At 40.7% G+C, this 24,360-nt stretch overlaps 2 protein-coding genes across 6 annotated transcripts in view; one reads left to right on the top strand and one right to left on the bottom strand.

Annotated features, from left to right (window-relative positions):
• Positions 1-5,717: 5,717 nt before the first annotated feature.
• On the bottom strand, positions 5,718-24,354 carry SAXO2 (stabilizer of axonemal microtubules 2). The gene is given in 10 exon segments (XM_067730010.1): positions 5,718-6,549; positions 6,551-6,865; positions 6,867-7,133; positions 7,135-7,309; positions 7,311-7,395; positions 14,617-14,816; positions 21,041-21,155; positions 23,283-23,315; positions 23,406-23,695; positions 24,050-24,354. Coding segments are annotated over 10 exon segments (1,881 nt in total). The 3' UTR covers positions 5,718-6,453.
• The window catches only part of EFL1 (elongation factor like GTPase 1), a 134,853-nt gene continuing 133,967 nt past the window's right edge, over positions 23,475-24,360 (top strand). For 3 of the 5 annotated variants that reach the window (XR_010932737.1, XM_067698459.1, XM_067698476.1), the window contains exon 1: positions 23,475-23,601. The gene's annotated coding sequence lies outside the window, so the exon portion shown is untranslated. Of the gene's footprint in view, positions 23,602-23,680; positions 23,816-24,360 lie in introns of those variants that run through there. The other 2 variants (XM_067698468.1, XM_067698481.1) reach the window with 1 other exon arrangement.

Consider the following 24,360-nt stretch of genomic DNA (forward strand, 5'->3'; position numbering starts at 1 on the left):
TCTTCTCTTATACAGTTGATGGGTTTGAACTGCTTGCGTCCACTTATACACAGATTTCTATGACTAGTAAATACTGCACTATCCAAGGTTGGTTGAATATGTGGATGTGGAACCTCGGATACGGGGGCCAACTACACATTATACGTGGATTTTCCATGGCGGGGAAGGGTGGCGCCCCGACTCCCACACTGTGCAAGGGTCAAGTGTATAGTGCTTCAAAATTAGCAGTGAGTCTCTCTAGAAAACATCCGTGGTGCTGGAATTGAAATTCCCCTTCATTTGCTACAGGCCTTGGAGTTTCCAAGGTCACTTGATGAAGACAAAAATCAACCATTTTACAGTAACTTGTAAGACTGTGTTAACCTAATGAGGCCGAGCCACACAGAAGATAAGCAATGGGACACCTCAGATATCTCAACAGTGTACTTCCTTCTTTCCTTTTCTTTCTTTCCTTCCTTCTGTCCCTTCCTCCTTCTCTCCTTGACTCGTTCCCTCTTTCCCCTTCCTTCCCTCCCTCCCTCTCTTCCTTCCTTCTCTAAGGCCTACGTAGGTTACAAGGAGTGGACAGCATTATCGGGACAGTGGAAAAGTTACAACTTTATTTCCAACTCAGATAAATTTTTCTAGGAAATCCCCTCTATTTTCTTGGCAGTTTGAAATATTTTGTAATCTTTAGTAACTATGCAAGGACACCAAAAAACTCCAGATTTTACAATCTAAACACTAATGTAAGGCTTGGGTCCACTCTCATGTACAGTGTGATGAAATCCCAAATACTCTGTCTTTTACATATCAACATTTTGGGATTTTACCATTTTTCCACTGTTGTCCTTTATTCTGCCCGAGTTCTAATCCAGGATCCCACATTGTGTTTTGCTGCCTTGCCTCTCTAGCCTCCTCCAATGTGTGATGCTTCCTCAAATTTCTTGTCTTTCATGACCGTGACACTTTTGACCATGACACTGGCTAGAGGTTTTACAGAATGTCTCTCGAGCTGGGGTTATCTAGTGTTTTCTCAAGATGAGAATGAGGTTATACATTATTGCCCTTCTTAATGCATACTGTCAGGGGGAACAATATGTCAATAAGTCCTATTACAAGTGACTTGATCCTTGGTTCAGGTAGTTTCTGCCAAGTTTCTTGTCTATTACGTGACTATTTTTCTCTTTGTAATTAATAAATACTTATTTTAGAGACAATACTTTGACACTGTGCAAATATTCTGCTGCTGCTTAAATATTGCCCCTTAATTTTAGCATCCACTGTGGATTGTGCCTACAACAATTATTACGAAGATGTTCTAATTGTAAGCTTCTATTTTCTTCACTCTGTCTACTTTTACTAATTGGAATCCTTTGGAAGCAAAGAGTTGTCCCTTCTTCCCCATTTATTCACTTTATGTATATGCACATGGACTCCAGGGGATGCATATATATCTAGATATCTATAGTTATAGATATAGATATCTATATCTATATATAGATATATATTTAGGGGTTGAAATCCAACACTATCATGACTTTGTTGCTCAAAGCATACTAGCTATGGACAAATTCTTAGAAATGCACAACCTGCCAAGACTGAATCAGGAAGAAATAGAAAATATGAACAGACCAATCACAAGCACTGAAATTGAAACTGTGATTAAAAATCTTCCAACAAACAAAAGCCCAGGACCAGATGGCTTCACAGGCAAATTCTAGCAAACATTTAGAGAAGAGCTAACACCTATCCTTCTCAAACTCTTCCAAAATATAGCAGAGGGAGGAACACTCCCAATCTCATTCTACTAGGCCATCATCACCTTAATACCAAAACCAGACAAGGATGTCACAAAGAAAGAAAACTACAGGCCAATATCACTGATGAACATAGATGCAAAAATCCTTAACAAAATACTAGCAAACAGAATCCAATAGCACATTAAAAGGATCATACACCATGATCAAGTGGGGTTTATTCCAGGAATGCAAGGATTCTTCAATATACGCAAATCTATCAATGTGATAAACCATATTAACAAATTGAAGGAGAAAAACCATATGATCATCTCAATAGATGCAGAGAAAAGTTTTGACAAAATTCAACACCCATTTATGATAAAAAGATATCAGCTCGGTGCTTTGTGACCGCCTGGAGGGGTGGGATAGGGAGGGTGGGAGGGAGGGAGACGCAAGAGGGAAGAGAGATGGGAACATATGTATATGTATAACTGATTTGCTTTGTTGTAAGGCAGAAACTAACACACCATTGTGGAGCAATTATTCCCCAATAAAGATGTTAAAAAAAAAAAAAAAGGGAAAGCATACTAGCTTTGGCCATTGGGAGGGTTAAAAAGTTGACTGCATATACACTAATCCTTGAATGTGCACGCACACACGTGCACGCGCACACACACACACTTTTTTTTCCTGTATCTATGCATTCATACTGAAACCTTGAATGCCAGTCCAGCACATAGGGTCATTATTATAGTCTATACCTTTTTCTTGTTTGTAAACTTCTTTCTCTGACAGGGAGAAGCCTGGCTTTCATTATCTGCAATATATTTTCTTGGTTTGGCCTTATTATACACGTAGTTTCAGAGCTGGTAACGCATACCCCTGTGAAAGGAAAAAAAGAAATTACCAAGTAGAGTACAGTATTTGTACAGTATTCTTTTTGTCTACTGCCTTATGGTGTCCAGTGAGAACCCTCTTCCAGAGTGACTTAGGTCATCCCCTTCCTTCCCACCCCCTGCAGTGTGGTTATGTGATTCATTTGTAGTACAGTCATCCTCATTTGTCACAGTCTGCATTCCTCCTTGCTTTCTCCCCACCTCCTGGGTGATAGTTTTTATAATTTTACATGCAGTCAAATTGCCTCTGTGCTTTACAGTTCCAAGAGTTTTGACAAATTCAGAGAGTTGTTTGTCGATCAGCACAGTTTCTTACATAACGGTTCCATCACCTCCCAAATTCCCTTATCTTGATTCTTGGTAGCCAATAATTTCTCCACCCCCCACCCCCTGGCAATTATTTATTTTCTGTCCGTATAATTTTACCTTTTCCAGAGTTTCATGCAAGTGGGATCATACATTATGTGGCCTTTGAGGCTTCTTTCACTGACCAAAAGACATTTAAGATTCATGCGTGATATTGGGTGAATCAATAGTTTGTTCCTTGAATTGGCTTCGTATGGGTATACTATAGATGTGTATCATTTTTCCAGTTAAAAGACCTCGGGGTTGTTTCCAGCGTGGGGTGATTATGAATACAATTCTATAAACATTCACGTACAGGCTTTTGTGTAAAACTAAGTTTTCATTCTTCTTTGATAAATACCGAGGAGTAGATTTGCTGGCTTATATGGTATGTACATGTTTATAAGAAACTAGCAAACTGTTTTCCAAAGTGGCTGTTCCCACTAACGACATACGAGTGTTCCAGGTGCTCCAAATCTGTGTCATTTGTCATTATAGTTCCATAATGGCTACAAATAAAGTAGTATAGATGGGGACATTGGAGATGATGGAGAGATAGCCCTGGCAGCTATCAAACTGTGTGCCCTGTTGAAGGGGAGGATGGGGAGGGGCGACATTGGTGAAAGTCCTGGGTCTGTGACATAGGGTGAAAATCTGCCCATCCATGTAAAACACCACTGAGTGGAGAGAGAAGAAAAGCTAAAGTCTTAACAAAATGGACGTTTCTTCATGTTTTATTGGACACTGTGACCCTTTGAAAGATACATCAGCAGCACTCTTTTTAAACAGCCTTTTTGAAGTTTGCTAACTTATGATGACAAGGTTCACCTTCCCCTTCTCTGATGAATGTTCAGAGGTCTCCTCCTCGCTTCATATTACCAGACTCCTCTCACACAGCGATTCTCAGAGAGGGCCTTAGAAAGGAAGTCTGTAAATCTGATGTATTCAGGGGCTGGGCTTCCCAACCTCTGACTGCTAAACACTCCCCTCCTTACTTCCTGCCATGCAGTCTTTGTTTTTAATATTCTTTGATTTTTAGAGCAGTTTTAGGTTCAGAACAAAATTGAATGGAGAGTACAGAGAGTAACCCTGTACCTCCTGCCCCCACAGATGCACAGCCTGCCACTATTGATTGCCCGCACCAGAGGGTACCTGTGTCACAATGGGCGACTTGACACTGACACAGCAGAATCACCCAAAGTCCATGGTGTACATTAGGGTGCACTCTTAGCGTTGTTGTCCCTGCAGGGTTTATAAACTACAAAGCCTTTCTGTCTCATTCTGTGGTCTCATTCTCCACAACAAGGACATGCAGGGAGACAGGATGGAGATGGGATGGGGTGGGGGTGGAAATTTTGTCTCCAAATGCCCTGCTTCCTTCATCCGATTTATCCAAGTTTGGCTTAGTGGAAATTCATTCTAAATCTGGCAGATAGTTAAATAGTTAAAATATTACTAGTTTCCAGTGCTGTTAAAATGTTGTGTGACTCTGTGTGTGTGTGTGTGTGTGTGTGTGTGAGAATTATGTAGAGCTTATCCTGGAAAATACTTTATTAACAAGATCTCTTTTCCAGAGAAGATTTGTTGCAGAAATGATTTCATGAAAATTCATTTAATGATGCTCTATTACTATGACTAATATATCAATTCAACATAATTTTCTCTAATATGAAAGTAAATAAAAACAAACTACTTCCACATAATGAAAAGTATTTTAACCAAATGTTGACGGACTTGTTCTCAGTTAAGTATATATTTTGAAACAGTTCTAAAGCTACTAGAGACTGAAAAGATAAAATAAATCATATTATCCCATAATGCATCATTGATCAAAGAAAAAACACCCACTCAGATTTTAATTCATTAGGAAAGTCTCAGCATTTATAATTGCAGTCTGTTCTTTCTACTTCACTTAATGGCACCATTCCTTCCCTCCTTCCCTTCTTGGCATTTGTCTTCACACTGGAGGAGGAGGACATAATTGTGCCCATACCAAGCCTGATTCTTCTTCTGCACCTTGATTCTGGGAGCAGCAATTAGGTGCATAATTACCTGAGGTTACCGTGAAAATTTTCTTCAGAGCTGTCAGTCATTCCTTAAACTACTCTCGCAAATGGTTTTTCCTTTTTGGAAGTACTGTCATTCGAACCACATTATTCGCCCCATCCAAGCTCTCCATTCTCTGTAAGAACTTCTAGGGTGCTTGTGAAGCTTTAGAGGGCAAGTCTCATCTCAAATCATACTACTCGTAAGCTTGAAGCAGATTACGTTATTTTACAATCCTTGCTACAGGACAGAAAGTGAGTGCTGAGTAGGTAATTCTCCTAATTTGAAAACAGAGAAACAGGTACAGAAAGAGATTGAGCGACTTAGTAACAATCCCTGACCTTTGGTTAGCACTTTACTTTGTGCGTTATGTTGTATCACATGACCTGATGCTCAGAGCAAAACTTTTGAGAGGTAGGAAGAGCAGATATTCTTTGACAAATGAAGACACTGAGGCTCAAAGACAAGAGTCACTTGCCTAGGATGGCACAAGTAGAAACTGGTTTCATTGGAACTTGAACTCAGGTGCTTTGATTCCCAACCCACAGAGCCTTTACTTGTCACACCACAATGCCTCTTTCTAACTTGAATACAGCGAAGAGCAGTGTAGCCATCTTGACACTACCAACCAAAACTTGACTCAGGGTTCACTATGCAGATGCCTTGAAATCTAAGGAAAAAAATACTGTTGTATTGAAAAAAGAATCCATGCATCATTTTCAATGAAAAGAATCCATGTATCATTTTCAATGGTGTTCTATTAGTCCTAAGGCACTTATAAATAACTCATATATGAATAACCCTATAATTTCCATAATTATAAACACATGTACAAATGATAGCAGATTGAGGCAAGCTACCGGAAAGTATGTTTGGATTAAAATAGTTCGGATGGGAATATACATTATGCAACTCTCAGAACGCATATTAAAGAACAAACTTGGTTAAAGTATTAATACAAAATGGGTTTTAAAATCCTGATTTCCTGGGGCTTCCCTGGGGGCGCAGTGGTTGAGAGTCTGCCTGCCAATGTAGGGGACAAGGGTTCGAGCCCTGGTCTGGGAAGATCCCACATGCCGCGGAGCAACTAGGCCCGTGAGCCACAACTACTGAGCCTGCGCATCTGGAGCCGGTGTTTCTCAACAAGAGAGGCCACGACAGTGAGAGGCCCGCATACCGCGATGAAGAGTGGCCTCCGCTTGCCACAACTAGAGGAAGCCCGTGCACAGAAACGAAGACCCAATGTGGCCAAAAATAAATAAATAAATAAAATTAAAAAAAAAAATCCTGATTTCCTGTAACAAATTTTCTAAATCTCGTTTAAAAATTTAAAACATGATTTTTTTCAGCTCTCATAAACTTTTTCTTCTACCATAGAAAATTGGTTTTGCCCTTGGGAAATCAACGTTCTGTTAGTTAGCTTCCTTTTAAACATGATTTGATGATTAAAAGGCCTTCACCGTGGGAGCGATCGTGTGGAAGAATTTATGACCTCGGGAATTTGTATGTTCAAAGATATAACCTGGAGGAGAAGGATAACTAGGCAGGGCAGATTTCCTGTTTCTTTGGTGCACACTCGGGAGAGTACACGGTTACGTCATCAAATGGAATAGAACCCTTAAAGGGAACATTTACAGGTTTGCAACTCTCTGTTGGAATCAATTCATGTGGCACATAGTGAGATCTGAAAGTGCTCAAACCATCAAACTTTCCAGATGGGTTGGGGATCTGCTGCTCCTGCTTAATATTAATAAATCTTTGACAACAACTTTCCCATGCTGGAAAATCTTCCTTCATGGTGCTTTTTCCTTGGGAAGGAACACTGTTATTTTTTCTACGAGAAGCTGGCCTGATGGGAAGGAACAACACGTCTGGCCTCATATGGAACATAATCGATGTGGCTTGTGCTGTGTAATTGCACGATACCTGCGGGAGGGACATACTCTTGTACTTTCTTGACTTCGGGTGGTGGGATTTCCCATGGTTGAAAACTGTCACGGAATTCAGTGCTTCTTTCAAATTGAGCTCTGGTGTATGGAGGTCTGCAGATGTTTGCATTTTCACCAACAAGCCCCTGGAAGTCATATCAGTGAGTTGTGAGATCCTCAAAAGGTTGGTTGGTTGGTTGGCTTGTAAACTTCTTTTGGCCTCGCAAACTTGAATTCTAGCTGATGAGGTACGTAATCAAGGTGATGACTTGTATCACCATTAAAGGGGACTGTAGAATGTTTGACTGCAGGGCTGGGTTTAAAGCTTTGCCTAGGCTTTATCTCACAAGGTACACAGTCATCCTGAAATGTTGTTTCCAAATTTCACAGTAGGGGGATAGTAAGTTTGTTCTTGTTTATAAAGTTCACTTTTCTGAATGTCCCAAGCTCTATAATCATCTTGAAAATTAAAAAACAACAAAAAAAGAGCATGTATAAATACTGAAGAAAACAACCACCTTCTAAAAATCATGACTGACTTTTCTCATTGCCATCCTTTCATTTCTTTTAGAAATCTGAACACCAATCAAGTATGAAGTTTCACTGATTCCCCTCAGATTTACACTTTTTTCTTCACTTCCACTTTCCTTTCCCTATACTCCAATTTAATACGTGTAACTTTCCACTTTAAGATTCTTGTGATTACATCAGGGAATGGAACATCTGAGCCTGATTGTTGATAGTTTTTGAAAGCCAAGAAGGTTGTGTTTTGGGTGAAGACAGAGTTTAGGAGATTATGGTTGTGTTCCCAGGAACTGGTTGGGATTTTTGCTCTAACTTACAAAATGCTAAAGTAAAACATGAAATCCAGGGATTACCATAAAATCAAGGGCCCTGATGTGTGGGCAAAAATGATGTAGGTATTACTCCTTGCTTCGAAGGGACTCCTCAAAGAAGAGAAAATTTCAACTCCACTGTACCCTAGGAAGCCTACTGGACTCCCTGAGCAAAGACACAGGCTACAGGGTAACTGGTACTGTCCCAGAAAGATCACTGGCTTCAACTTTTCCTCTGGAGAAAACGGGCTTCAAGGCATTCCTGAACGATAAAGGGTCATCTAGAGGTGAGGGGCCAAAACTGAGTGCTTTCTAAAGTGTTAGAAATTGTACGTGGAATTTAGAAATGAATATCAGAGCTGAGTCTGGGATTTAGTGTTAAATACCTTAATTCTGCTTCTTGCAGCTTACCTAAACCACGCATGGAAAACTGAAGTGCTTATATTTCAACTGAGGGTTATTTAGGTTTTCCATTTCTAGATAAGAAAGGTGGAAAGCTGAGAACTACTACAGAATTGACTTCACCCCAAAATATGTATTTCTAAATACCAAAAATTAATTTATAAAAGACAGAAGATATACAAGATAAAGAATTGGAGTCTAGGCTAAAGTCCATGCACTGTTTATTGGAAAGGCCAAAACTCAGATGCTTGTTATGTGGATACCTCCTTTGAGGAGACAAATTCCTCAGCCATAGGCATTTCTGCCAAGATTGCCAGGTCTTCAACCAAATGATTACTCCCACCACCCTCAAGCTACAAATGTGTGAATGAGAGTGGACACCTGACCTAAGAGCAGGCAATCTGTAGGGTAGTAGAGACCTGGCAAGAAACAACTTGGCAAGAAAAGATGACCTGGGTCAAGCACATTCTCGTTCTTGTGAACCTAAATTTGAAAATACGGAGCCAGATAAAAGTGGGAGAAGAATGTAAAAGGATGCCATGAAGCAGAAGTGGAGAGCTATGGTAAGTTGAAGACTTCACAATAGACTTGTAAGGAAACAGAGATGATACATGGTCAGGGGAGGCCAGTTAGTAGAATGGCAGTCAGAGAAGACGTGTAAAGGGAAGTGAAGATGCTGTGAGAGAAGCCATGTAGCTCATGGCAGAGATGAAGGGAGCAGCTCTTCCCTCAAGCTTCCTCTGTACCCGATAGCTTTCCATTTCCAGTTCACATAGAGCTTTACCATAAACTCGCTTTTTCTTGAGGCACCAAGAAGGAATCTCTGTTGTTTGCAATCTAAAGTATAAAATTACAGCACTATTTTTCAGTAACTAAAAGGAAACCATAGGATGTTATTGAAGACCTATGGTTCCCTATAAACATACAGGGAGAGCCTTTGTTGCCAAAATGTCTACAAGAAAATGATGTTAATTTCATGAGAGAAAAACAGAATATTTCTCCCTTAACAAACAACTTTGGTTTTCAAAAAGGAAGCAAGAATTTGGAGACTGAGAGACAAGGTTTGACAGCATGTATCAGCAAGAATATCAATTTCAGATAACTGCAGAAAACTGATTTGCCTCTCATAAATATTCCTATGCTCATATGCCTAGAAAATTTATTATTTGCTCTAGAATATTTATTAATAACATTCTATAGCAATGCCTTAAAACATCACAGTCTTTATTAACATCATCTATTCTTAGTATCTTATGACACTTATGGAAAGAAAATATAATGCCATCCACATCTAACAATGCAGTCTGCTCATTTGGCAGCTACAGTATTACCCTTGTTAGATAAGGGCAATCCAGTTGCCTCAGCTCATTCTTTTGCTTTCTAGACACTAAAATCTAGACAGGAAGCTTGCTTTCTCCTGAACAGTTTTAAGTCCATGAGGTGCTTGCATGTGTTTGCTCACCATGAACATTTCTATGCGGAGCTCCATCTCCATCCTTATATAGCGAGCTGTTCTAGGTTCTTCTTTGAGGACAGAAGTCCTCAGCTGCATATGTGAGTTCTTTCAGTAGTTGGGACTCTGTTCCCTGTGTTGTCTTATGGCACTAAGGAATTGGGGCCAATTTTTATAAAGTCAGAGGGCTCTATCCTTTCTTTCTCAATCTACAGATCATCAAACGAGCCTCACAGTTTTACCCCTACCTATAAGCTGATGACTCCCAAACTTGAATCTCCACTCCAGACCTCCCTTCAAATCCAAACCAACATATCTATCTTCCTACTAGACACCTCTATACAGATGTACAAGAGGTAAACTGAAGTTTAGTATGCCCCAACTGAATTCACCATCTTGCTCAGACTCATACTCCCCACAAATAACACATCAACAAGAAAACACTATTTTGAATTTGGTATCTCAGGTAAAGGTTTCACCCAGCTAATCTTCTCTCCCTCACTCCCTTCTCCCTGTTTCAAGTCGTTTTCCAATCCTGTCAATTTTACTTCCTAAATTTTAATTTTTGCCTTCTTGAGGCAAACATGGAATGAACAGCAACCTGATGAAATCATCAAAGACAAGAATAAGGAAATAGAAGAAACAATAATGTAAAATAAGGTTCTACAGAATCTATGGTGAGATCCTTATTTTCATTCTTGATATCTGTAGTTAGCGTCTTTTTTTTTTTTTCTTGGTCAGTGTGGTTAGGGTTATTCAACTTCATTATCTTTTAACAGATTCAGCTTTTGGTTTCATCGATTTTCTCATTGTTCTTCTGTTTACAGATTCATTGATTGCTGCTCTTCATTATTTCTTTCCATCTACTTTGCTTTGGGCTTAATTTGCTCATTTTTCTAGTTTCATAAGATGGACTCTTAAGCTGTTAATTTAAGACTGTCTTCTTTTCTAATACAAACATTTCATGCTATAAATTTCCCTCTAAGCATTGCTTTAGATACATCCCATACATTTTAATATCGTATTTTTTCATTTTCATTAAATAAATATTTAGGGCTTTGTGGGCCATATGGTCTGTGTTGCAACTACTCAGTTCTGACACCGTAGCATGAAAGCAGCCATAGATAATACGTAAATGAATGGCATTGCTGTGTTTCCATAAAATGTTATTTTTGTGCAATTTATAATTTGTATTTGAAAGCTGGATATTGTGTGTAGCACAGTAGAGACTGGGGTAAATAGTATTTATGTCCAGAAACGGATATACATCTTCACTTGCCAGGGCTTTAGTGAAGGGGGTTAAGTCAGCTCAATCAGCAGCTGAGCTAGATTTGGCTTTTGTTGTTGCTAGGCTTACCTTCAGCGTACCATCAGCTTTAAATTCCTTTGGCATTATCTTGTGCTTTGGAGCGGGGGGAGAGGCAGGCTGGTTTTCTTAATTTCTGCGCCATCCTCAGCTTTAGGCATTCTCTTTGCACCTGCACCTCAGAGAATGTCTCTCTGTAACCTTGCTTCTCTCCAATGGTACACTGTTGTTGCTTGTTATTCAGTGCTCAGTAATCTGGTGGGTGTGTGTGTGGATAGGGTGTTCCTCTGTTGTCCAGGTCCAGGCTCAACTCTTTTTTTAAAAAAATAAATTTAGTTATTTATTTTAGTTTTGGCTGCGTTGGGTCTTTGCTGCGCACGGGCTTCCTTTAACTGAATTTATCTTTAGAATTTATAATTTAAGAATTTATCTTTACTTGGTTTTCAGAAGTTTAACGACAGTTGCCAGACGTGGCTTTGTGTTTATTCTGGGGTTGGTTGAGCTTCTTGAATCTGGAGCCTGATTACTTCATCAATTTTGGAAATTTCTTGACCATCACCTCTTTAAATATTTCCTGATTCTTCATAGTTCTCATAATGTTTTACTCTGTGCTGGATGTCATGTATAAGAAAACCATAGAAACTAAAATCGATGTTATTTTCAACAGAAGACAGCTTGCTCTTTCCTATGTTACGCAGGTAGGATATGGGGCAGGTCACCTTAATCCAGTCAGGAACTGAGCGCGGCTGGCATTCAGCGGCACCTTCAGTTAGACATGGTCTTCCTCTAGTTACAAGTTTCTCAAGGACAAGACCTGTGATGTGTTTGTGGTTGAGCCTTCATTTTAGTGGGACTTTCTCCCCTAAGCACCTGCTCCCAAGTGAGACTGTGGGATATTTCTGTGGGCTCTTTCTAGGCCAGTCCTCTAGCCCACCATGCCCCCTAATCACTCAGCAGACATCCCACAAGGAAAACCAGTCACACATCAGGGGTATTTACAGATTCCAGTTGGTCACACTGGCCTACAGGTCAGTTGCTCCTTCCCCTAGGAGGGTCTCGCTGCTGATGCTACCCTAATCTTCAGCCTTGGCCTAGACTTGACAAATGCTCCCAGAGAAGTACACAGTTGGCCATCTCAACTTATCTAGGAAGGGCTCCCCTGTCTCTGTAATTTTAGTTCTTTGCTTCTATTTAAAAAAGGTTTTTAAAAATTTATGTATTTTTTTAAACTGTTTCAGTGGAAGTAATGGCTCTCTGCCATCTGCTATATCCTATCTGGTAGCAGAACTCAGAAATGTTAGTGGCTACCAGAAAAATGTTAAGTTCCTCAGTCTGACAACCAAGACTTCACAAGCTGATCTCAACCTACATTTTTGGATACACCAATCTCTCAGATCCTGAAATTCTCTGGTTCCCACCATGTTCACTGAACAACTCTCTTATTTTTCTGGCTTTATGATTTTTTTGCTCATCTCATCCTAGCTTTTAGGATATCCCTCCTCTTTCTATATATCAATACTTACTAGTCTGTGATGCATTCCCAGACTAGCCTGGAGTGATATCTTGCTTAGTCTAAGTGTTTGAAGCCCTAATTGTTCCATTAATTTTCTAGTGAATTATTCGCCCCTTCTTGTGATATCTCATATTTTTATTTCTCGGATGACTATTTAATTCTTCAGGCTATTATTGCTCTTTTTTATCATCTCAACTGTAAAGTTTCTAAATGTCAACAACCATGCTCAATTCAGATCTCTATTCCTTATAGTGCCCTGCACACAGAAGAGTAATCCCTAAAAAGTATCAAATCAAATACTGACCTATTTTCATTATCTACATTTTAATCTGAATGAATTTCTAAAGCAAGGCTGCTAGGGGTAGGTATGTTTCTGTCTAAGAGCCACCAGTTTCACAGAACCACATCTCCAGAATCTAGATGTCACCCTTCTCACCATCTTGTAGAGTTTTTCGTTTTTGTTTTTAATCATATCCCATTTCTGCCTTTGCTCTGTTCTCTAATTCTTCGGTGACAGTGACAGAGTCTCTTCACATTATGATTTCTCTTTAGCTACAGACCTGTCCTTCAGTAGGTATCTACAAAACCTGCAGTACAATCATCACGCAGAACGACGAATTATTCCCTTGGCCCTTAGTATTTGTTGTCTCATGCCTGAAAACCTGGAAATACAAGGATCACTTTTCCTCACTAGGGAAGATGAGGAGAGAGAAGGCCAGAAGGAACCCAGGAATCCTCAACATTGGATTACGGGAGTGGAAGTACAGGAATCTATAAGAAACCCAGGTAATGAGAAGCCAGAACTAGTGTTGGTGTGTATGTGTGTGTGTCATATGTAAATAGTCACAGCATCAAGGAATATCAGTATTGTTGTATTTTTAAATAGACTATGTGGGGAAAAAAAGAAAAAATCTTACTACGGTTGTTTAAAAGACCTAGTACAGACATTTCACCAATTATCTTTTATGTCAAATTATTACACAATACACTATCCCCTCTGCATACCAATAAACATATATCTTAGCAATTACTATATGCTATATTAGATTATAACAATATATTTGTTCACCACATGCATTGTCTTAAAAATGTGTGCTTTGTATAGATCTCCCTCCTGGGCTGACATATAGATCACAGCATACTGATACCATATACTTTAGTTACCCATTAAACTGGTAAGAGTGACATTTAAAGAAAAAGGATGTATTCAGTTATTACCGGTTTAAAGTATAAATCATTACTTTTATTGTGGATGGCATCACTCATACAAAAGGGCTTTATATTAGGACATACCCATTCAGTTATGTCACATATCTAGTGAAAAGGCTTTAAGCCTAAATATGCAATTACATTATTAACAAAAAAAATACAGAAAAAATATGAACAAGATAGCCTATTGTTTAAAAATAAAGGACCCCACTCCCTGCCAAAAGTAACAGACTATTATATAATCAGATTGATTTTTGGAAAGAAACTGGTCGTACGTTGTACAGTCCTTACTCTTCCAAGTCAGTTGCCAGGAGGCAGAAGGTATTCCATGCTGGAAGTCTCGGAGGAGCAGGTTGCCTATGTGGTGCTCCAACACTGTCTCACTGGGTGGACAAGCCTATTGTATTCTGAGGTTCAGTATCAGGGACCATCTGCTAACAGATGCAAGCTTCACCCTCTATTCCAGCCTTTATCAGTATAAAGGGAGTATTTTGGTTCTCTACCTGCTAACTCTTTTGCTTTACCGGTTGGTTCAGAACTTGAATGGAGAAGAGGGTTGCTCTTTATTTGACTTTCTCAAAGGCTCCAGCATGCTCAGTAAAGTTTCAACTCATTCTGGGATGGAAGGAAAGGAACAGTACCGACTACATGTGGCATAATGTGACAGATATGACATATTGCTTGTTCAGTGGTATCCTTTGTTTTCATGGTTTGAGATAGAGAAAACTAATTAAGTGGCTGAATTTGGACAGGAATCCAGGTCTCCTAACTCTCCATCAAGCAAATAGTCTGTTTTTTTCTCACTATACAATACTACTTAGACAACAGAGAAAAAAGTTTTTTCTTAAGCCACGGAGACTTAAGTTTGGCAATGCACCAAAATCATGATTTGATGTTAGATCTCAAAGCTGGAAGTAAGTTTTTGCTTTTTGGCTCTTTAATTTTTGAAATGGCAAGTTACCTTTATAGGTTGGGACAGTATCCAACTTCCCTTTTTTAACTTGTCTCTCCAAAGGCTGAGCTATTGCCACACGCTGCACTCTACAAGAATTAAGATGCCGTTTGTAGGTAGTACCAAGATCAATCTCCCCCTGCTTTTGTTTATATTCTTCTGGTGCATGGTGAGGCTGTTTGACTATTTCATAAGGACGAGAATCCGACCTGAACTATATACATTTGAAACATAGCTTCACAGGTTCTTTTATTTCTAAGTATTTCAATGCAGTATTAAAATTTTCCAGACTTTTTTTTACTTGAAAAGTCTAAGAAGATATTAAAATGGTGATGGTTGATAAGCTACTTGAAAGAGATTATTGAATTCCTTTATGTCCTATCCAGTGACTACATATAAGAAAAATAAATGTCAAAAATCCTAGTTTTCAAAACAGCTTTACAATGGATCCTCAGTTAATTGGATCTTACATAAATAAAATCTTCAAATAATTGAATTTTTTCCTAACCTGGAAGGAAATCTTAGGTTAAAGATTTAATGAATCTGAAAACAATTTTAACTATATCGCCTGGGTCCATTTTGTCAAAATCCTTATTCATCCTATTAAAGACTCTAATAAACTATTTGGGCACGCTCTCTTCTTGAAGTCATGCTGTCTTTTTGCTCATCATTAAGTAATCAATTAAAGAAATAATTTATGTCTAAACTCTGGCCTTTAGACATGAATCATATTCATAGTGTTGATGTGGGTCTTATCCATCTTCAGATCCCCAGAAGCCCTTGCCAGGGATAGGAGTCATATGGTACCCTAGCCACCCTGGGCATTATATAACATTATGTGGCAGAGGTTGTACTGCAGACACTGAGGTTGTCTGGTGGGGTGGTGAGACCACAGACTCAGACTGATCAGACTACCTGGGTCCAAATCCTGGCTCTGTCATTCACCAGATTTATGATGTGGGGTAACTTACTCTGTCTATGCTCCAGTTTCCTTAGATATAAAATAGGACAATAATACCATCTACCTCATAGGGTTGTTTGAAGGACTGACAAATGCATGCATGTACAGCATACACATGAGTGTTTAGTACACAGTAAGGATGATATGTTAGCTCTACAAATTACTAAAAGTCTTCAAAATTGCTTTTTTTCTTTGGGACACTATGGACTGTTTCACTCATTGTATCATTTGTTTAAACCAACTTGTATTAATCAATATTTTCTGTATATGTCCATAAGCTCCAAAAACCAAAACTCACTGAATCCCTTCTCTAGTCACGATATAACCTCTTAGACTTGTTAACTCCATTTCCTCACCCCCATCAACCCACTTCAACCTGGTTTCCAGCACTGTCACTTCTCTAACACAGCTTGAAGGTGCACCATGACTTCTATGTGATTAAATCCACCAGACCTTTTTAGCCCTCATCTTACTTAACCTCTCAAGTCCTAATTGACATTATTGCCCACTCCCTCTATTTCTGAGAAATTCTCTCTCCCTGCCTTCCTCATTATTTCTTCTTGGTCTCCTACGCAGCTTCGCCCTCCTATAGTCAGTCATGAAGTTGGGCAGTTCCTCGACACTGGGGTTACCCACTCTCCTCTTCTCACCCAACGTTCCCTCCTGAGGACAACGCCTCTACTCCCACAGCTGCAATTACTAACTATATGGAAACACCTCTCACTCGTACGTCTCCACTCAGACCTCCTCTCTTAGCTCCGTACCAGTTTTTACAGTGGCCTGTTGGATATTCAGTGGTACCTCAAAACTTAGTATACCCCTAATCAAACTATTTCCCCCCAACAAATCTGGGCCTATTGGCTTGTTCCCTATTTTACTGACTGGCATCACCATCTCTTCAGCTGTACTCAGAAACCTAGGACTAACCCTTCACGCCTTACCTCCCTCCTACATTTTGTTCATCATCAACTCCTGTCAATGTTGCCTCTTAAATATCTCTTAAATCCGCTTTTCTCTCTCTCATCACCATTCCAAGCTTTCATAATAGCTCATTCAAATCAATTCAATACCTTCCTAAACTCACTTACTAGTTCTCTCTCCAATCTTTTCTTACATTGCACCCAAAGTAATCCTTTCACACATAAATTTGATCAGGTCATTCTTGCCCTCATCTCCCTAGCCTCTTCCTCACCTCTCTTTCGTACCCCCCTCAACAAACAAACATACAAACAAAAAACAAGAAAGAAAAGAAACTTTCAATGGCTTCTTATTGCTCTAAGGATACAGAAAAAACTGAACATGGCCTCTTTCACTAGCTTCAAATCACACTGTGCTTCCTCTTGCTTCCTCTGCTCCTGCTGGCCTTCTCTGACAATTTCCTTCTTTTCATGCTCCTTCCTGCTACATGCTGCTCTCTCCTTGGAAGGCACTTTCTTACAGTCTTAATCCAGTTAATTGCTTTACAGCCTTCAGATTTTAGCTCATTTTTCTCATTTCCCTGATAAAGTCAAGCCTCTTATTCTGGATCCGAAGTTACCTTGCGCCTATCCTTCATAGATTTGATCACTGTTGCAATTTTATACTTATTTTGAGTGATGTTTTTGACTGCCACCTTCACGAGACTGCAACGTCTGTGAGCACAGAGATCATGACTGTTTTGCTCACCACTGTATCCCAGGTGCCTAGCATAGCACCTGACACTTAACGAATGCTTATGAAATATTATTTAGTGGATAAATAATAGTAGAAATCCCATACCTCTGCTTCTCAAGACATCTGAGTTGTTCTTTGCTCTTCCCAAATACCAGCTAGAGAGGAACAGGCTAAAACGCAATCAGGAAGTAGAGAGGACAGAGAAAGCTTAGAAGTCTTAGTTTCTCTAGTAAGATCAGTTAAGAGTTAGAAAGTTTACCTCCAAACCCAAAGCAACTTTCTATGGAGAAGTAGTAAAGGGTAAATGCACTCTTCATCTGATATATCCTAAAACATTTGACATGTCTGGAATCATACTTTCAGGGCAGACTTCCTGCCAACTCTGGCAATCATCTACTGTGCTACAGCTGTAATGCTATAAAGGATCAAAAGTCCGGTACAAGTCCAGACATCTGCTCTTTACACAGTCTCTTCTTATATTATAGAAAAGTATAGAACAGAATGACACGATTCTTTGTTTGTACAGATGAATCAGCTGCTTTCTACTGCCTAGTCAACATGGTCACCATGAGGGAGTCAAGCAAGAGTTCCAAACCCCTCGAATATGGCTCTTGGAAATACTGCTAGTTCCCTAGTCAAACTATGAAGAAAAGATCTAATGTTTTAGTAAGTGGAAAGATGATGATTTAAGAAATGGAAGTTTTACTTTTGTTGGCATATTTGAACCTTTTGGGAGTTGGGACATTTCTTTTTTTATTTTATTTTATTTGTTTACTATTACAGGCTACTTGAACAAGGCAACTGAGAAAGCCCAGAATTGAAAAGCAATTGCCTTTTAAAGAAAGATGTGGCAGGTTAAACTTTCCTGGTTTTAACACTTCGAGTTGGTTAAATGCAAAATCTTTATTCAATAAATATGAATAGTGTGAAATTTATTTCAAATTTCTGTTATGAATCATTAAGGCATCAAGAAAGAAAGGAATAGGAGCTTCCCTGGTGGCACAGTGGTTGAGAGTCCGCCTGCCAATGCAGGGGACACGGGTTCGTGCCCCGGTCCAGGAAGATCCCACATGCCGTGGAGCGGATAGGCTCGTGAGCCATGGCCGCTGAGCCTGCGCATCTGGAGCCTGTGCTCCACAACGGGAGAGGCCACAACAGTGAGAGGCCCGCGTATCGCAAAAAAAAAAAAAAGCATATTCCTGGGATCCACTTCATTGTCTACTGACTATTTTAGGTGGAGCTCTGGAATCTGCAATTTTAACCTTTCTAGATGATTCCAAATCACACCAAAGTATGAGGGAAGTAACTGGAATCACCAAAGCACTGCAAGAGTTGTCTGAAATGTTAAAGGTATAAGTACTGCAGTAAAAGTTTGAAGGTCTCCACCTTTGCTAGGTAAGTAAAATAAACTCTATCTGAAATGAAAAGAAAATGGATAGCACTAAAAATTAAAGTTGTTACAGAGCATTTCAAAAACCCTAAATTATAGAAAGCTGATGTATGAGTTCCTGGAAAGCAAGAACCTCTCTTTATTGATAATTTTACACTTAATGCCTAAGACTGTACCTTGAATACAGTGTACACATTAAGAAAATAGAGAAAAGAACCCATTGAACTGACAAAGATCAAAAAAGCTGAGTCCAAACGAAAAGTTTAGGCTTAAATGGACTTTTTTGTCTTTCACACACTGAGTAAATAGTGAGTGCCTACTATGAGCTAGTAGGCATTGTAACAGGTTTCTGGAAATAGAATGCTGAGGTAAGAACAGACATAGTTCCTGCTTTCATGGAACACTGAAACTAATCTAATGATAAATAATAGGCAGATGCTTTGAGAACTTACATAGGGGACCTTTACCTAGCCTGAAAACTGGATGAGTGTCAGTGAAGCCTTTTCAGAGTGATAACTGAGTTAAGAGCTATAGGTTGAATAGGCATTAATTAGGGTAAAGAGGCAGGAAAAATTCCACGCAGGTAACATAGTATCTTGGAAGGCTCTGTGACAAGAGAAGCCTGGTACTTCCAAGAAATGAAACATGTCCTATGAGATGTAACCGTAAGAGTGCAAAGGGCATTACAGTGAAAATAAATCAGAGAAGAAAGCAGGGAGCAAACAATGAAGGGATTTTGGTATACATTAAATATAACGGGAAAATATAACAGCAGTTTTAGCAGGGAGGTGACACGATTAGATCTGCATTTTAAAAAGGTCATCTTACTCAACATCGCTAAGTATTTAGAGAAATGCAAATCAAAACTACAATGAGGTACCACCTCACACCAGTCAGAATGGCCACAATTAAAAAGTCTATGAATAAAAAATGCTGGAGAGGGTGTGCAGAAAAGGGAAGCCTCCTGCACTGTTGGTGGGAATGTAAGCTGGTGCAGCCACTATGGAAAACAGTGTGGTAGTTCCTCAGAAAACTAAAAATTGAATTACCATATGATCCAGCAATCCCACTCCTGGGCATATATCCAGACAAAACTCTAATTCAGAAAGATACATGCACCCCTATGTTCATAGCAGCACTATTCACAATAGCCAAAACAGGGAACCAACCTAAATGTCCATCGACAGATGAATGGATAAAGAAGATGTGGTACATATATACAATGGAATACTACTCAGCCATAAAAAAGATCAAAATAATGCCATTTGCAGCAATATGGATGTGACTAGAGATTATCATACTAAGTGAAATAACTCAGAAAGAGAAAGATAAATACTATGTGGTATCACTTATATGTGGAATCTAAAATATGGCACAAATGAACCTATCTACAGAACAGAAACAGATTGACAGACATAGAGAACAGACTTGTGGTTGCCAAGGGGGGTGGAGGATGGGGAGGGATGGACTGGGAGTTTGGGATCAGCAGATGTAAACTTTCTTTTCTTTTTCTTTTTTTTTTTTTAATTTATTTTGGCCGCACCAGGTCTTAGCTGCAGCATGCGGGATCTCCAGTTGCGGCATGCAGGCTTCCCAGCTGCGGCATGTGAACACTGAGCTGTGGCATCCACGCGGGATCTAGTTCCCCGACAAGGAACGGAACCCGGGCCCCCTGCCTTGGGAGCACAGAGTCCCACCCACTGGACCACCAGAGAAGTCCCAACAGATGTAAACTATTATATATAGGATGGATAAACAACAAAGTCCTACTGTATAGCATGAGGAACTATAGTCAATATCCTGTCAATAAACCATAATGGAAAAGAATATAAAAAAAGAATGTCTGTATATGTATAACAGAGTCACTTTGCTGTACAGCGGAGATTGGCACAGCATTGCAAATCAACTATACTTCAATAAAAAAAAAAAATAAACAGTACATAAAAAGGTCATCTTGGCTAAAGTTAGAAAACAGATCAGAGATGCAAAAGCTAGAGTAGATACAAACATAACCATTAGGAAGCTGCTGCATTCCTCTAGGTTCTGGTCACAATGGAAAACAGATAAACACAAGAGATTTTAGGAGGTTAACAAAATCAATAGAACTTTTTATATATCCCCTTTCCTTCTCATTTTTCTCATTTAACTTAATTCTCATCTTTCTGTTTTCCTCAAGTTGTGACTCAACTAGTCAACTGGTTCAACTTAAATCAACTAAATAGTTTAAAGAGTTTAAAACAAAAACACCTTATTAAAACCAGAAGAGTGGGACTGGGATTGACATATACACACTCATATGTATAAAATGGATAACTAATAAGAACCTTCTGTATAAAAAATATAAAATAAAATTCAAAAATTCAAAAACCAAAAAACCCCAGAAGAGTGGGGAGAAAAATAGGTAAAGCAAACAGTTTCTTGATACTTACTTAAATGTTGTTATTCCTTCCATTTTACAACGATATGCTGGAAATTCTTCCTTGGGCTTCAGACTCTGAGGTGGAAGAACACTGCCATACGTAGGATAGTTTTCCAAATATTCAGCTGTGGGACAAGACAAGTCAGAATTTTCATAAATCCTTGTGGTTTCATGTGGGCAATGATGTCGCCTATGCAAACATAAATAACTTATCATAGTTTAACGCACATGAGCAATTGTATATACACATTGCAGAGAAAACGATATTCTGAGATAGATGGTTGTTTTGACTGATATAGTGAAAGAAACAGACATTTGAAAAGATTTAGTTACATAGTATGAAAAAAAAAAAAGATTCAAACAGCAAGATGAAAAAGTAGCAGATGCAGGTCAAAATTTCCCTGAAGTGGTCTCTTTGACAATCTTGATCCTCCTAAAGAGAGGCAATGTATTGAAATATTAATGAGTTTGTTCTCCTTGGTTTTTTCCCCTCCTTTATTTCAAGCAGGTAGTCAGGACCCTGACATTTCCTTCTTGTAGGACTTTTGGAAGGGCCGAGGATATAAGCTGCCTGAAGTCAACACGTTCTCCTGTCTTTTTAAACACAATTCGTGAAGAGATGAAATCAGATGTCCTGCTGGAAATGAGGTCCTAAGAGGAAACAGGTGGTCCTGAACTGCAAAAGAGGGAAGAGGGGACGATTCCCCAGAGAGAGGAAGGAGGTAGAAGATGAGGGGGAAGGAGTTCTTAGAAGAGCAGGCGTCTTTGCCCCATTCTATCAGTGATCCAGGAGGTGGCCGGATATCAAGAGTTGGTTAGGTGGAACCCTACAACAATGGCTCCCAGCTTTGCCAAGATTCTTGTACCTCAAACATAAACTTCAAAGCAGCGGTGGCACCACTCTTGAAGGGATTATGTGAACTCCAGCAAGAGACATTTCAGTGGGAAGCATTACCAATGTTTAAAGCCCAGAGAAGACTCCTCTTGCATTGGCAATGCCTCTGCTCCCTGGACCGTTTTACTGCTTGGGAAAAAGGAAGCCTTCAACATAATGAAGACTGAAATTTCCTGACAGCTGGAAGGGAAAGGAACTTAGGTTGGATAGAAATTAATTTAAAGATTAGAAAAAAAATTAATCAATTTTTTTGGCCATCAGGGTTTTCACATATGAATCAAATCCTCAAAGGCTGACTTATCTTCTAATCTACATCCAATTAGTAATTAAAAACAACATTTACCATGAAACTACGGGGAAACTGCTTTCCATCACCATGTGAAGTGTTTTTCCTTTGGAGGGGATTACAGTACGACAGGATTGACATATTCATAATATTTATTTAGCAAATAGTCGTCTAATCCCTGGGTCAGCAAGGAAGCTGAGGAAGGAGATGACTGCTTACAGCTTAGGCAGGGCTCACTGACCAATTCTGGGTTTCAGGAGACTACCTACTACCTTTTCAGTCCGTCAGATCCCAAAGGAAAGCAGTCTGGATGGGACTGGGAACGGGAATATGGTTAGGCGGGGATGGAAAGCTAGGAACAGAAGAAAGCCTAACACAGGTCGAAAACTCATAGACTTGCACACCGTTCTACTCTCCTTCCGTTTCCTTTTATTTATTTATTTTAAATTTTGTGGGCATAGGGGCTTCCCTGGTGGCGCAGTGATTGAGAATCTGCCTGCCAATGCAGGGGGCACGGGTTCGAGCCCTGGTCTGGGAAGATCCCACATGCCGCGGAAAAACTAGGCCCGTGAGGCACAACTACTGAGCCTGCGCGTCTGGAGCCCGTGCTCAGCAACAACTGAGGCCGCGATAGTGAGAGGCCCGCGCACCGCCATGAAGAGTGGCCCCCGCGTGCCGCAAACAGAGAAAGCCCTCGCACAGTAACGAAGACCCAACACAGCCAAAAATAAATAAATTTAAAAAAAAATTTTGTGGGCATACACTCTCCCCGTCGGATCAGGTCTCCACACTTGGCAGCCTGACATCCAGCCGCTGCTACACAGGTGTATATCATCCGCCTGGCGCCACAGCGTTTCAGTTTGCGCCCGTGGATAGGAGCTGACAAAGCAGAACTGCTTAACCCGCGGTAGCTGGCGGGTGAACAGCGAGCATCTGCGGACTCGGGGATAAGTGGGACGTCGCTGGGCCCGCGTCCTCCACCTTGGCAGGGCGGCCACTCTGAGGGCTCCGTTCCCCGAAACCCCAGCTCGCTTCCAAGCCCCGGCCGCCGCCACACCGGCCGTTTCTTACCCGCAGGTACAAATCTGACACAGACACCAGGTCCTCATGCTCCCGGCTCGCGGGACCAGCTCCACAGCTTCTCCGCAACCGCAGCTTCTTCAGCTCCACCGCACCGGGCTCAGTCCAGGTAACCGGCGGGGCGCGCGACTAACGGATGCTCCGCCTGCTTCCGGCGACGCCAGAGACGCAGGCGGGTCAAAGGTCGTGCGTTCTCAGCCCCGCCCCCGGCGCGCGGGCGTAAGGTGGACGCGGAGGTCAGGGGGCTTGTGATACGCGTGGTGTGGTCGGCGCTGTGATTCGAGCTGGGCTGGCTGGGCGGCGGCAGCCGGTAAGTGCGGGCCCGCAGGCGTCCGGGCGTCCTCTTCCGCCAACTCCAGGCAGTGGGGGTCCCGGGTCGCCGCGGCGGCAGGGAGTGGACGGAGCTAGGAACGAGCCCGGGCTGAGAGCGGCTGCCGTGCGAGGGTAGTGTCTGGGCCGGCCCGGCCGTTTCTCAGTGCGGACCCGGGATTCTCAAAGAAAAAGGAAGTGAGGATAAAGGGAATGTAGAGTTGAGGGTTTGTTTTTTCTTGGTTTCCCCAGTGTGGAAAGGAATGGAACACGTTCAGTACACCTGCACGTGACCCCAAAATGTAGTCGGGAAGCTGGGTGTTTTACCTCCAGTGAAAGCAAGTGGGAGTAATAGGAGAGGCTTGGAAAAGGATCGAGCAGGGGAAGAGAGAGATGTCGGCATCTTCTCTCCCTCCTGCATAAGACCCTTCCAGTATGTAATCACTGACCTGGAGAAATAATGCCCGAGTACACAGTACGGGGCAGAGTTCCAGGTGTCACTGTGCACCCAACCCCCACGAGCTTTGTGATTCATCGCAAAGGGCCGATCCGGAAGGATGAGTAAACTCCGCAAGTACAGTCGTGGTACAGTATTTGTTGAAGTGCTCAAATTGGACTTGGGCCTGGATGGGTCTGTCCCTTCAGTAAGCATCCGTTGGGTTATTACTTTAAGGGACTCGAGAAGTCTTGTCAGCTCCCAGCAGTAGACACTTTTATCTTTTAACGCCCCGATCTTCAGCCATTTGTAATACATGTTTAC

The sequence above is a fragment of the Pseudorca crassidens genome, chromosome 1, assembly GCF_039906515.1.
Source record: "Pseudorca crassidens isolate mPseCra1 chromosome 1, mPseCra1.hap1, whole genome shotgun sequence".
Lineage (NCBI taxonomy): Eukaryota > Metazoa > Chordata > Mammalia > Artiodactyla > Delphinidae > Pseudorca > Pseudorca crassidens.